General features: G+C 42.4%; 1 protein-coding gene across 1 annotated transcript in view; it reads left to right on the top strand.

Moving 5' to 3' along the window:
• Window positions 1–409: 409 nt before the first annotated feature.
• TMEM244 (transmembrane protein 244) overlaps window positions 410–15,288 on the top strand; it is a gene marked incomplete at its 5' end in the record, with an annotated part of 34,123 nt that continues 19,244 nt past the window's right edge. Inside the window, 4 exons of the mRNA XM_044292539.1 lie at window positions 410–459; window positions 3,852–3,925; window positions 7,111–7,236; window positions 10,667–10,711. Coding sequence (XP_044148474.1) covers window positions 410–459; window positions 3,852–3,925; window positions 7,111–7,236; window positions 10,667–10,711 — 295 coding nt within the window. The remainder of the gene's footprint in view (window positions 460–3,851; window positions 3,926–7,110; window positions 7,237–10,666; window positions 10,712–15,288) is intronic.

The following is a 15,288-nucleotide window of genomic DNA, read 5'->3' as shown; positions in this document are numbered from 1 at the left end:
AACTGTCAATGAGACATCTGCACCTCTCAGCAGGTATTTTGGCCCACTCCTCATGAGCAAACTGCTCCAGTTGTGTCCGGTTTGAAGGGTGCCTTTTCCAGACTGCATGTTTCAGCTCCTTCCAAAGATGCTCAATAGGATTGAGGTCAGGGCTCATAGAAGGCCACTTTAGAATAGTCCAATTTTTTCCTCTTAGCCATTCTTGGGTGTTTTTAGCGGTGTGTTTTGGGTCATTGTCCTGTTGCAAGACCCATGACCTGCGACTGAGACCAAGCTTTCTGACACTGGCTAGTACATTTCTCTCTAGAATTCCTTGATAGTCTTGAGATTTCATTGTACCCTGCACAGATTCAAGACACCCTGTGCCAGACGCAGCAAAGCAGCCCCAGAACATAACAGAGCCTCCTCCATGTTTCACAGTAGGGACAGTGTTCTTTTCTTGATATGCTTCATTTTTTCGTCTGTGAACATACAGCTGATGTGCCTTGGCAAAAACTTCGATTTTTGTCTCATCTGTCCACAGGACATTCTCCCAGAAGCTTTGTGGCTTGTCAACATGTAGTTTGGCATATTCCAGTCTTGCTTTTTTATGATTCGTTTTCAACAATGGTGTCCTCCTTGGTCGTCTCCCATGTAGTCCACTTTGGCTCAAACAACGACGGATGGTGCGATCTGACACTGATGTTCCTTGAGCATGAAGTTCACCTTGAATCTCTTTAGAAGTCTTTCTAGGCTCTTTTGTTACCATTCGGATTATCCGTCTCTTAGATTTGTCATCAATTTTCCTCCTGCGGCCACGTCCAGGGAGGTTGGCTACAGTCCCATGGATCTTAAACTTATGAATAATATGTGCAACTGTACTCACCTTTACCTTTAACATGCTTGTCTATAATTTTCTTTCTGATCTCTTGAGACAGCTCTTTCCTTTGCTTCCTCTGGTCCATGTCGAGTGTGGTACACACCATATCACCAAACAACACAGTGATTACCTGGAGCCATATATATAGGCCCAATGGCTGATTACAAGGTTGTAGACACCTGTGATGCTAATTAGTGGACACACCTTGAATTAACATGTCCCTTTGGTCACATTATGTTCTGTGTTTTCTAGGGGTACCATCATTTTTGTCCATGCCTGTTTCATGAGTTTATTTTTTTACATAATTCTGTTGAAGCATGGTTGAAAAACAATGTCTGACTTTCATTGGTTAACATTTATAGAATTTTAATTTATTATTACTTTTGTCAGATTAAAGTTATTTCTGTGACCATTGTGACTTTTTCTTTCATTGACCAAAGGGTACCAACAATTTTGTCCACGTCTGTAGCAATATAGCGAATATTCGAAAAAAAACTAATATAGAGCAATTTAGCTAATATAGTGCTATAATCTTCTTTGTCTAAAAGTAGAAAAATTCGCAATAAAAATTCGCAATAAAAATTTGAATCCGAAAACTCCTAAAGTCAAGTATATTGCCGCCTTCTTATTGGCCGACAAGCTAGAAGCAGGAAGGGATCATGTGTACTGATAAAAAAATAAAATAAAAAAAATCGGGGAAAAAAATCGAATATTCGAAATTACGAATATATATAACTATATTCGCGAATTTTCGTAGTACCTATATTCGCGATAAAAATTCGAAATTCGAATATTCGTGATCAACACTATTCCTAAATATCCTCAGTAAGGTTGCTGTAGGTTCCATAGGTAAGGACATGCTGAATAGACTAACAATATTCCTAATCAATTGTTAATACACCGGATAGGGGATACGTGTCTGATCCATGGGGTCTGACTGCTGCAACCTCCACTGTTTACTAGAATGGTGTTTCCTGTAAACTTTCCCGATAGTAATTGCTTGCCAGACAACCATACATACTACCACTCCATTCATCTTTATGGGACTGCAGGAGATAGCTGATTACAGCTCTTGGTTATCTCCAGCAATGCCATAAGGGCAGTGCACACGTTTTACCCACAGTCCATTCATATATGGGGACTTAGAATACCTGTTCTTGGGATCGCTGGGGTCCCAATGATATATCCAGTCCCGTGAATAAGGGATAAGATTACATCTTAGGAGAACCTCTTTAACTGCTTAAAGCCCATCCTTGTGCAGTGGGCCAGGTCCTTAACCTATGCATCACAAATACATATAAGGCTGCTGTCCAAGTGATCGTCTAGCTCAGGCATGCTCAACCTGCGGCCCTCCAGCTGATGCAAAACTAGAACTCCCAGCATGCCTGAACAGCCTACAGCTATCAAGCTATCACCCTACAGTGGGGCATTACACCAATTCTGATAAATCGCCCCCTATATGGTATTTTAATGTGTGAATTAAACTTGATGTCATTGCATAAATTCAGCCTTCTCAGAATGTCATCATTTCCAAGAAACTATTGATCTGACACAAAGGCCCCTTTCGCACGGGCGAGTTTTCCGCGCGTGGGGCTGTTCACATGAGCGGTGATTTTCACGCATCACTTGTGCGTTGCATGAAAATCGCAGCAAGCTCTATTTTGTGGATTTTTCACGCAATGCAGACCCCATAGAAGTGAATGGGGCTGCGTGAAAATCGCAAGCATCCGCAAGCAAGTGCGGATGCGGTGCGATTTTTACGCACGGTTGCTAGGAGACGATCGGGATGGGGACCCGATCTTTATTATTTTCCCTTATAACATGGTTATAAGGGAAAATAATAGCATTCTGAATACAGAATGCATAGTACAATAGCGCTGGAGGGGTTAAAAAATTTTTAAAATTATTTAACTCCCCTTAATCCACTTGCTCGCGCAGCCCGGCTTCTCTTCTGTGCTGTGTACAGGAAAAGGACCTGTGGTGACGTCACTCCGGTCATCACATGGTCCATCACATGATCTTTTACCATGGTGATGGACCATGTGATGACCAGAGTGACATCACCACAGGTCCTTTTCCTGTACACAGCAAAGAAGAGAAGCCGGGCTGCGCTAGCAAGTGGATTAAGGTGAGTTAAATCATTTTTAATTTTTTTTAACCCCTCCAGCGCTATTGTACTATGCATTCTGTATTCAGAATGCTAATATTTTCCCTTATAACCATGTTATAAGGGAAAATAATACAATCTACAGAACACCGATCCCAAGCCCGGGTACCAAACATGCCGATTTTTCTCACGCGCTTGCAAAACGCATTACAATGTTTTGCACTCATGCAGAAAAATCGTGCATGTTCCCGCAACGCACCCGCACCTTTTCCTGCAACTCCCGTGTGAAAGAGGCCTAAGGGTACTTTCGCACTAGCATTTTTGTTTTCTGGTATTGAGTTCTGTCACAGAAGCTCAATACCGGAAAAAAAACGATCAGTTTTACTCTAATGCATTCTGAATGGAGAACATTCCGTTCAGGATGCATCAGTTCAGTCCCTCTTACGTTTTTTGGCTGGAGAAAATACCGCAGCATGCTGCAGTTTTGTCTCCAGCCAAAAATACTGAACACTTGCCAGAATGCGGCATCCGGCATTAATTTACATTGAAATGTATTAGTGCCGGCATTAAAATATCCGCATTGACGGGAACGTTCTTCCGGTCCGCGCATACGCAAACCTTTAAATCTGTGTAAAAATTTTATACCGGATCCGTTTTTCTGGATGACAACCGGAAAGACGGATCCGGTATTGCAATGCATTTGTCAGACGGATCTGCATCCGGATCCGTCTGACAAATGCATCCGTTTGCGTCTGGATTGCAGGATCAGACAACGGAACTGCCTGCCGGAATCCTCTGCCGCAAGTATGAAAGTACCCTAATATTATAATAAAATGGAAATCAACTAAAACCAGTATATTCTAATACATTGTTTTTTATTTACAGATTGGATAGTTTTGATGAACTTGGACCTTTTGATTTCAAAACATCCCCGTCCTGGTCAAATACAAAGTACCTGGGTAGTGTTTTTTCATTTTCATTTTTTCTGTTTTGAATCATATGTTTAAAATGGATAATGAAAGAATTCCAAATCAATATGGCCGTTATATCCACAAACAACTGGATCATGTTCAGGAAAATAGTGTTACATATAGCTAAATTGAGCCTTATGCTGGTAGAAGGATTACATTTTTTTACAAATGATTTACAGATAATGTTATAAAAATTCTATACAATGTTTACTGTATACATTACATCAGGGTTTTTAGATTGAGGCCTCTCCAGCCAGAAACAGTGATACCTGGGTCTGACCATGTATAGACAAAACCTCACAGCTTCCAGTCCCTTGTAGACTGGTATTTTAATATCCCATTCATCATCATATGCACTGCTGCAGCCAGTCATTGGCCTCATCGGTTAAGCTCTGTTTGGCGACACGTCACCACAAAGGCCATTAAATGGCTGTAGCTGTGCATGGATGGGATATCACATTTTCAGTCCACATCAGACCTGAAGCAGCAGTCACTGGAAAGGAGCAACAGTTAATAGGTAAGTGATTTTTTTTTCCCCTTGGGCTCAGCACTTTTGTGGTCATAAGTAAAACTGATGTGGGGGTTGGACATCTCCTTTAAAGGGAATCATCTGGCAGCAGTTTTGACCATTCATAATTATCAGGAGTAGTGAAAATATGAACTTTCTGGAGCGGTGGAGGTTGACTGTGACATGCACTCTATTTGTATTCATCTGTTCCACAACCCCTCTCCTCTGAGTGACAGCGGCAGTGATCTCCTAGTTGGATGCTACAGCTGTCACTCAGAACAGAGGAGTGCTATAAAGCAGCTTAAAGGGAATCTGTCACCAGTTTAATGTGGCTCCAGTGCATGCCAATGAGCCCTAATATTATTATTTACTTGAAAGTGCCATTAATTTCATGGGGCTGTACATCAAGAGAGGGGTAAAAATACATAATATAAAAATACAATAAACAAGAAACTATTAACAGACTGGTACAAAGGGGGAGAGGACTCTGCCCGCAAGAGCTTACAATCTAGAAGGGATGGGGGACGAACACAGTAGGTGAAGGTAAATGCTACTCATTTGGCTATGTGGTGGCAGCATGCTTATTGCAGGTGGTCGGCTTTCCTGAAGAGGTGGGTTTTTAGGTTACTTTTGAAGATTTGGACGTTGGTGAAGAGTCTGATGTACTAGGGTGGTGAGTTCCAGAGTATGGGGGATGCAGGGGACATATATTATAGACAATTGTGTGAAGAGGAGAACAGAGAAGTAAGTCCTGTGAGGATTGGAGACTGAGTGTGGGGGTGTATGGAGAAAGCAGGTGAGACATGTAAGGAGGGGACTGGTTGCGGACGGCCTAATATGTAGTTGTTAGTATTTTAAACTGAATTTGCTGAGCAGTGGGGAGCCAGTGAAAGGATTGGCAGAGGGGAAAGCGAGAGTACGCAGTCAGGACAGAGCGCAGAGCAGGGCTCGGAAGAAGACTAGGGAGGGTGAGTAAAGTGCGCTGCACTTCCTTCACCACTCCTCATGCCTCCCGCATGATGATGACCACTTCCATAATGGAAACGGTCATTAGCATTATGGCTATAATACGCACTGCCACTTTTCCCTCACTTTTGGGGGGAAAAAGTGCATCCTATAGTCCAAAATAAAGTATGTCCTTATTGTGTGCATTATGGGTGACTAGTTGGGAAACCTGTCAAAGTGTTTATCTACTGTATCTAACAAGTCAGTTCCTAAATATCCTCAGTAAGGTTGCTGTAGGTTCCATATGTAATGACATGCTGAAGAGACTAAGGCTACTTTCACACTAGCGCTTGATCGGATCCGTTCTGAACGGATCCGATCATATTAATGCAGACGGAGGCTCCGTTCAGTACGGATCCGTCTGCATTAATAACTTAGAAAAAATTCTAAGTGTGAAAGTAGCCTGAGCGGATCCGTTCAGACTTTCAATGTAAAGTCAATGGGGGACGGATCCGCTTGAAGATTGAGCCATATGGTGACATCTTCAAGCGGATCCGTTCCCATTGACTTACATTGTAAGTCTGAACGGATCTGCTCGCCTCCGCACGGCCAGGCGGACAGCTGAACGCTGCAAGCAGCGTTCAGCTGTCCGCCTGTCCGTGCGGAGGCGAGCGGAGCGGAGGCTGAACGCCGCCAGACTGATGCAGTCTGAGCGGATCCGCTCCATTCAGACTGCATCAGGGCTGGATGGCTGCGTTCGGGTCCGCTCGTGAGCTCCTTCAAACGGAGCTCACGAACGGACCTATGAACGCTAGTGTGAAAGTAGCCTAACAATATTCCTAATCAATATCTAAACCACAGGATAGGGGATACGTGTCTGATCCATGGGGTCTGACTGCTGCAACCTCCACTGTTTACTAGAATGGTGTTTTCTGTAAACGTTCCTGATATTAATTGCTTGCCAGACAACGATAAACACTACCACTCCATTCATGTCTATGGGACTGCTGGAGATAGCTGATTACAGCTCTTGGTTATCTCCAGCAATGCCATAAGGGCAGTGCACACGTTTTACCCACAGTCCATTCATATACGGGGACTTAGAACACCCGTTCTTGGGATCGCTGGGGTCTCAATGATATATCCAGTCCCGTGAATAAGGGATAAGATTACATCTTAGGAGAACCTCTTTAACTGCTTAAAGCCCATCCTAGTGCAGTGGGCCAGGTCCTTAACCTATGCATCACAAATATATATAAGGCTGCTGTCCAAGTGATCGTCTAGCTCAGGCATGCTCAACCTGTGGCCCTCCAGCTGTTGCAAAACTACAACTCCCAGCATGCCCAAACAGCCTACAACTATCACCCTACAGCGGGGCATTGTGGGAGTTTTACAACAGCTGGAGGACCGCAGGTTGAGCATGCCTGGTCTAGTTTAATGTTGGGTGCCCCATTGTCAGACACAGCAGGAGACTCTCTCTAGAGAAGACAGAAGCGGCTTTGCAATTAGGCATCGTATTGGTTGTTGCTTTTCAGTAACTGATCGTATGACTCTCTATCTGTCAATAGAAAAGTGAGAGTTGTATACTATAATTTGTTGAATGATAATATACTCAGAATTACTCCCTCACTATAGTAATATTATTTTAGCCAACACTATTATTCATTTCTTGACGTGTATCTCAATTTTTTTAATCTAATTATTTTTCTTTCTAATGTAGCAAACGTAATTTCTCTGGAAGCCACATTTCTGGTGAGCAGCATCCTATTTGTTTTGGTTGTGGAGGAATGGATTTGGGACTATGGTTGCACAGTAACTGTGATTCATATCACTGTAGTTTCACTGGGTAAGTCATACTGGCATTTACAAAAATACTAAAGTCATCGATAAAGTAACGCATTCAGACGGATATATTCAAAATGATAAAATAAGAAATCAACTTTCTTCACATGATATGTTTCAGATATTGCAAAAGGGAAGAAAATGAGAAAAAATCTAAGGGTACGGCCACATGGTCAGGTTTCCTGAGGCAGTTTTGGGCACCAAAATCAGGTGAGGGGAGAAAGTATAAAGAGCAGATATAACTTCTCCTCTTGTTTGGCTTCTAAAAACCATATCCGGAAACCTGAACGTGCAGCCGTACCTTGATGATTTGTGAATACCAATTGCAATCAGGCATTTCTTCATACCGTACGGTGGTGAAGGAAGGAGGCCATTCTATAATTGTTGTCTAGCACAATATTGTGGTTTAAATGTGTGGACTGTTTTACCAAACATCTTGGAACAGGCTGAACTCTGTATACTGTATACACCTGAAGCATCTAATGCAATGAGCACTCTAGAGCTACAGTATATGCCTTATAGGGTGGGGGGAACATAAACTGATAACATTATTGTCACATTTGTTCTCTACTTGACCTCTTCTGACCATACTGTACAGCTGAATCAGAGGTGGACACAGACAGCTGAAGGCCCCTGTGCAAAAATTGCAGCTTATGATGGAGCTCATGAATTTCATTATCTCAATTACTTACATGGAATTTAATGGATCATAAAAAGCTGCCTTTAAGGGGTTTGTAACAATCTTTAAAGTTGATGACCTATCCACGGGATAAGTAATCAATATCAGATCAGTAGAGGTCTGACTCCCAGAACCCCTGCCAATCAGCTGTTTGAAGAGGTTGAAGCACTCAGATGAGCACTGTGACTTCATAGTATGCCAAGCACAACACGGTCCGTTGTATTGCAGTTCACTCCCATTCACTTGAATGGCACTGATCTGCAGAAAGGTTATGTACAGTAACTGATGGATGTGATGTCACAGACCAAGGAATGGGCTGCAGCACTTTCTCGAGCAACTTGCATCTTGCCAAAAACTGGTCTCCACCAATCAGATATTGGTGACCTATCCTGAGGATAGATCATCAATTTTTAATTCCTGATCTTGGACAACCCATTTAAGGTTGCATTGCATTGCGCCCCCTACCTTCTGGTTCCCCTTGCAGCTGTACAGATTGAACATGTAGTATATCCACCCATGGTCTGGATGCTTATCCTATCCAATCATTTCTACATTTAGTTGAAGAAATTTGTTGAGAGAAATTTATTTTTTTATAATTACAAACCGGATTCCAAAAAAGTTGGGACACTATACAAATCGTGAATAAAAACTGAATGCAATGATGTGGAGGTGCCAACTTCTAATATTTTATTCAGAATAGAACATAAATCACGGAACAAAAGTTAAAACTGAGAAAATGTACAATTTCAAGGGAAAAATGTTGAATCAGAATTTCATGGTGTCAACAAATCCCCAAAAAGTTGGAACAAGGCCATTTTCACCACTGTGTGGCATCTCCCCTTCTTCTTGCAACACTCAACAGACGGCTGGGGACCGAGGAGACCAGTTTCTCAAGTTTAGAAATAGGGATGCTCTCCCATTCTTGTCTAATACAGGCCTCTAACTGTTCAATCGTCTTGGGCCTTCTTTGTTGCACCTTCCGCTTTATGATGCGCCAAATGTTCTCTATAGGTGAAAGATCTGGACTGCAGACTGGCCATTTCAGTACCCGGATCCTTCTCCTACGCAGCCATGATGTTGTGATTGATGCAGAATGTGGTCTGGCATTATCTTGTTGAAAAATGCAGGGTCTTCCCTGAAAGAGATGACGTCTGGATGGGAGCATATGTTGTTCTAGAACCTGAATATATTTTTCTGCATTGATGGTGCCTTTCCAGACATGCTAGCTGCCCATGCCACACGCACTCATGCAACCCCATACCATCAGAGATGCAGGCTTCTGAACTGAGCGTTGATAACAACTTGGGTTGTCCTTGTCCTCTTTGGTCCCGATGACATGGCATCCCAGATTTCCAAAAAGAACTTCGAATCGTGACTCGTCTGACCACAGAACAGTTTTCCATTTTGCCACACTCCATTTTAAATGATCCCTGGCCCAGTGAAAAGGCCTGAGCTTGTGGCTCTTGCTTAGAAATGGCTTCTTCTTTGCACTGTAGAGTTTCAGATGGCAACGGCGGATGGCACGGTGGATTGTGTTCACTGACAATGGTTTCTGGAAGTATTCCTGAGCCCATTCTGTGATTTCCTTTACAGTAGCATTCCTGTTTGTGGTGCAGTGTTGTTTAAGGGCCCGGAGATCACGGGCATCCAGTATGGTTTTACGGCCTTGACCCTTACGCACAGAGATTGTTCCAGATTCTCTGAATCTTCGGATGATGTTATGCACAGTTGATGATGATAGATGCAAAGTCTTTGCAATTTTTCGCTGGGTAACACCTTTCTGATATTGCTCCACTATCTTTCTGCGCAACATTGTGGGAATTGGTGATCCTCTACCCATCTTGGCTTCTGAGAGACACTGCCACTCTGAGAAGCTCTTTTTATACCCAATCATGTTGCCAATTGACCTAATTAGTGTTAATTGGTCTTCCAGCTCTTCGTTATGCTCAAATTTACTTTTTCCAGCCTCTTATTGCTACTTGTCCCAACTTTTTGGGGATTTGTTGACACCATGAAAATTTGAATCAACGTATTTTTTCTTTAAAATGATACATTTACTCGGATTAAACGTTTGATCTGTCATCTACGTTCTATTACAAATAAAATATTGACATTTGCCATCTCCACATCATTGCATTCAGTTTTTATTCACAATTTGTTTAGTGTCCCAACTTTTTTGGAATCTGGTTTGTAATTTTTTTATACACTTTTATAGCGTTGACATATTCCGCAGCGCTTTACAAACATTAGCATCAAGCTGTTCCCAAGGGGCTCACGATCTAAGTTCCCTATCAGTATGGCTTTGGAGTGTGGGAGGAAACCAGAGTACATAGAGTAAAACCACACAAACACAGGAAGAACATACATTCTCCATGCAGAAGTTGTCCTTGGTCAGATTCAAACCTAGGACCCCAGTGCTGCAAGGCACCAGTGTTAACCATTGAGCCACGGTGCTACATACGCACTGTAAATTTATAGTAAACTGTTGCAAAATGTCACATACTATAGCGAAAAGCTAACACATGCTGAAGTTAAGAGGTTCATTGAATATTACAGGTGAGATGTTCCTAATGAACACATTTCATGCTCTAGTTAATAAATGTAACTATAAGCCAATAGAGCCTAAGACAAGTTCAAATTTCAATTCCCACTTTACAGCTGACTTTATACTTGAATGCACCCGTTAATTAAAAGTCTGAACGGTAATGTGTGAAACCCAAGCTGTGCAATTTATTTTACATTTTTCTTTCTGTAGTTAATATGGAAATCCCTATTACGACACAGTGGTGGACCTCCATAGGTAAATATATGTTTTTTTTGCTAATTTTATTATTGTCTGATCATTCTTGAATGTATTGTTTGTATCCTTGGCAATGGATACTAGGTGTAAGAAGTCTTATAGACCAGGCAATGATCCTCTAGGTTTCTGGGAAAAATATGTAAATTAGCTTTTTTTCTAAAAAGAAAAAACAGCTGAGCCTCTAATGTCACCAGATGTAAGGTAGGTGTCTTATAAGGCAAAGCTTTAAACAGGCCTTGAAGCATAACTGGAATAATACGTAATCCTGGTAGCATAAATGGCTCAGCTTTCTTTTGTTTTTCGAAAGAGAACTAAATTTTCCCAGAACCGCGGGGAGGAATTGCCTGGTCTATAAGACTCCTTACACCTATTAGATGGTCTCCATATGGACAACTAGGACCCCTCAAAATCCTGACCAAGGTCTCTCACCTAGTTAGGCCAGCTCTAAACTCTGTACTAATGAGATACTGGCTTTATTATACTTATTATCCAAGTTATGCTTCAAGGTCTGTTTAAAAGGTTGAGCATAGAGTCATAGGATGGTTACCTTACATTTGGTGACATTAGAGGCTATGTTTTATTTTTGGAAAAAGAGGTAATTAGCATTTTTTTTATATTCTTGGCAAGTAATTTTTCAAATAAGCCATTGTGTATGTAATTCAGTAATGACAATATTAGTATTTCTGACAGTGTAAGGCTCGCACCTCATTTTTTCCTCCCTTCAGAGATATGTAGTCTTCCCCTACATACACCCCCAATGGAAGGCTGTATTCCTATACTATTGAATAAGATTGCAGTGGCATATATCTCCCTTTGTCTCACACTTAAAGAATCGTATACCCTCAGACTATGCTCATCTATACAGTAAAGAAAAAGGATGCCCACACATACTTGGCAAGTGTGTCAAAAGGACACTCTTTTGGCTTGTATGGAGTGTATGGGGGCATCTGGATTTGTCCTGCATATGTACTGGGAGTTTTCCTGGTGCATACTCTAAAGGTAAATAAAAATGTGGGAGCCTCAGTCGTATGATACTATTTTTGTTTTCTCTCTTCTGACTCCATCTCTAATTGTCAATTTTCTTCTGAGCTTAACTAATAAAGGCATCTGTGCTCTCTGCTAAAAGGTCCTCCTACATTCAGGATCACTAGTTCCTCCCCACCCCTGCCCACATTTCTGTGCCTGCTTCTAATGAGCTAGCGGAGGTTCCTGACTTGTATCCTCTCACCCTCAATACTATGACAACTTATTTTCTCACCCATGAGAAATGATAGCTGGCAGCCTTTCGGCATAATCCCCATCTTACAGACATACACAAATACACAGCAACAGAGTGCCTCAGACATTACAAATAAGATTTTACTCTGAAATGGCAAAAAAAGGAAATTCTGTGCTCATTCAAGCTCTGGTGTGATAAACGGTAGGCTGATGTCTTCCGAAAGATGATCTGTTTCGCAAGAGTCTCTGTGTTCATGTGTGTGCAGGGAACCTACTGTACCTTTCCCCATCCTCACACCTGTACTGTGTAATATGATCCCTCAGTGAGGCGTTCCAATGGTTTTCAGTGAATCACATTACTGTTACAGACAGTAATAGAGAGCCAGCTAACTCAAAGGACCCATGCTGTAAGAGATACTGAAAGGGGTTTCTAGGGTCCCAGTATATGCAATCACTAGCTGATCAGTGAGGATGCGACTCCCCGCACGCTGCCAATTATCTGGTCTGTGTAGCATCATCGACGGAAATCAGCACCAGAGCTACATGGCACCAGCAACAATGTAGTGGCAGTCGGGGTGCAGGGTGTCAGACCCTTGCCATCAGCTAGTTATGGACTATCCTGAGGATAGGCGATCCACTCGAAAAACCCTGTACAACTGCATTAAAGGGAATCAGTCACCACATACCTCCAGTGAAATGTCAGTTGTGCTCTGGCCTCCTGATTCCAATACATTTTCCCCCATACCGATCAGTACTTGCATTCCTGAGAAATCTGTGATTTTTTTTTTGCACGCAAATCAGTTTGGTGCAACAAGGGCATCACCATTGCACCTCATTGGACAAAAAAAAGTCCACTCTTTATCGCATCCAGTCCCATACTCACCAGCTCTGAGTAACAGGGCCGGGCAGGGGAGCGGTGATTTTGCCTGGCCCCGTGTTCTCGTAGGCATCGGCACTTCTGGAATTGGCTCACGCGCAGTACAGCCATGATACTTACCAGGGCTTCTTAGTACAGACAACTTAAGCCTTTGTAAGCATCAGGGCTGTACTGCACATGTGCCCAAAGCACTGGCACACGCATGAGAGCATAAAGCCAGGAAAGGTTACATCTCCCCTGCATGGGCCTGTCAATCAAACAGCTCATTTACATATCAAAAAGACAACAATTTCCCAGGAATGCAGGCACTAATCAGCAATTAGGAGAACAGAGCACATATGACACTTGACTTGAATTACTGTGGATGTATGTGTGGTGACAGATTTAGCTGAGTGTGTGTATGTCCGCTAAAGAAATCTGCACCGTCGCATTTACAATCATGAAATCTGGCACACAGGTATCTCAGGTGTCCGGGAAGATTTTAGACCAGGTCTCAGCTCTCTAGGACATACCGTTCCTGAGATTCCCAAAAAATGCATTAGCCAATAGAAGCTCGGTCACATGACCCTTATCAGCCAAAAGAAGCTCGCAGGTCCTCCAGTCTCCATATACACAGTTTTACTCCAGGTTTCCATAACAATCCAGCCATTTATCTTTACTGCTGTAGAAGAGCTTTAAAGGAAACCAACCTCACTGAGAGCAGCATAAATAAGTGACAGAAATGCTGATTTCTGATGCTGATGAAAAGAGTCAAATCTGCATGAGAAAAGTCATGGTTATTCATAATGTCCTGTTCTTCTTGCCCATCTGATGATGATTGGCAGTTCTCTCCTAGAGAGAAAGGGAGAAAACTAGGTAGAAGCCTGTCAGTCATCAGCAGGTGGGCAGGAGAGCCGGAATTTATGAACAACCAGGACTCTTCTCAGGTGGCCGGGACTCTTTTCCAGGCCCAATCTGCAATTATTGTGATGTTGGTTCTCGGCAACCACTTATTTTTAACTTATAAATGACAGCCGGCTGAAATCAACTCACCTGTCTCTACTTTATTCTGCCGTCAGTATGGGCAGCATAAAGTTGACAGGTTCCCTTTAAAGGAAATCTGTCACCAGGATAATTGCTATTGAAGTAAAGCCATGGCTTAATAGCACTTAGTACCTTATTTCCAGATGTGCCTTTGTTCCAGCTCACACTCAGACAGAACAGAGCTGCTATCTTAGAGTGAGCTGTTCAAAAGGACACCCCCCCCCCCCCCGATCCAATAAAGGCCACTGTTAAGGGGGCGGGCCCCTGTGGAGGTCACTGTCAAGGGGGTGGTATGCTGTGAAAGTCACTGTTAAAGAGGAAGGCTGCTGTAAAGGTCAAAGTTAAGGGGTTGGCTGCTGTGGAGGTCCAATTTTAAGGGACGGTGCACTGTGGGGTGGGCAGTGTTAAGGGGTGGGGGCAGTGGAGGTTACTGTTTTGTGGGCGGGGTGCTATAGATGTCACTGTTATAGTGGATAGTGTTGATATCTTTTAATGACACACACAAACATTAAATGAAATAGATGAACCCGTAGAGGACCCACGCTGTACATGTACGGTGCAGATATCCATGACTTAAGGAACTGATAGCCGGACTCCTGCTGCATGCGCCGTCATCGGTGAATTCACAGATGCCGGCGCATTAACCCTTGATGTGCCGCGGTCAGCGCTGACCGTGGCACATGTGATGTCCTCACGCGTATCAGAGCTGCCATTGGGTCCCCGTGCTGCTGTGATGGTGACCCGATGGATCAGGAGGTAGCGCAATGCCTTTCTTAGGTATCGGGGCTGCCTTCTAGTGGAGAGCCTGTGAGATTGATCCCCCTGGATCTCACAGGCAGGAAGCTGTATGTGTAATACACACTGTATTACACTTACAACCAATGCATTCCAATACAGAAGTATTAGAATGTATTGTAAAGGGGATTAGACCCCCAAAAGTTGAAGTCCCAGAGAGGGACAAAAAAAGTGGAAAAAAAAGTGAAAAAAATAAAGTTTTCCCAATTATTTTTAAAGTTTCAAGTAAAAAAAATATATATCCTTTTACCAAAATTGTGGGAAAAAAAATTGTGGAAAAAAAAGTACACATATTAGGTATTGCCACATCCGTATCGACCAGCTAGATCTATAAAACTAACACATGACCTAACCCCTCAGGTGAACACTGTCAATAATATTAAAACTGTGCTAAATAAACCATTTTTTTTGTCACCTTACATCACTAAAAGTGCAACACCAAGCGATCAAAAGGGCATATACCCCCCAAAATAGTACCAAAAAAATAAAATAAAAACTATGGCTCAGAATATGTAGACACTAAAACATTGTTTTTTGGGGGTTTAAAAATTCTGTTATTGTGTAAATAGAAAAAAAGATTACGCATTAGGTATTCCTGCATCCTCTATAAAAATATCACATGACCTAACCCCTCAGGTGAATACCGTAAAAAGTGTAAAAAAAA

The sequence above is a fragment of the Bufo gargarizans genome, chromosome 4 (assembly GCF_014858855.1).
Source record: "Bufo gargarizans isolate SCDJY-AF-19 chromosome 4, ASM1485885v1, whole genome shotgun sequence".
NCBI lineage: Eukaryota > Metazoa > Chordata > Amphibia > Anura > Bufonidae > Bufo > Bufo gargarizans.
The sequence above is the reverse complement of the archived record's forward strand: the minus strand, read 5'-3'. Positions and strand labels throughout refer to the sequence as shown.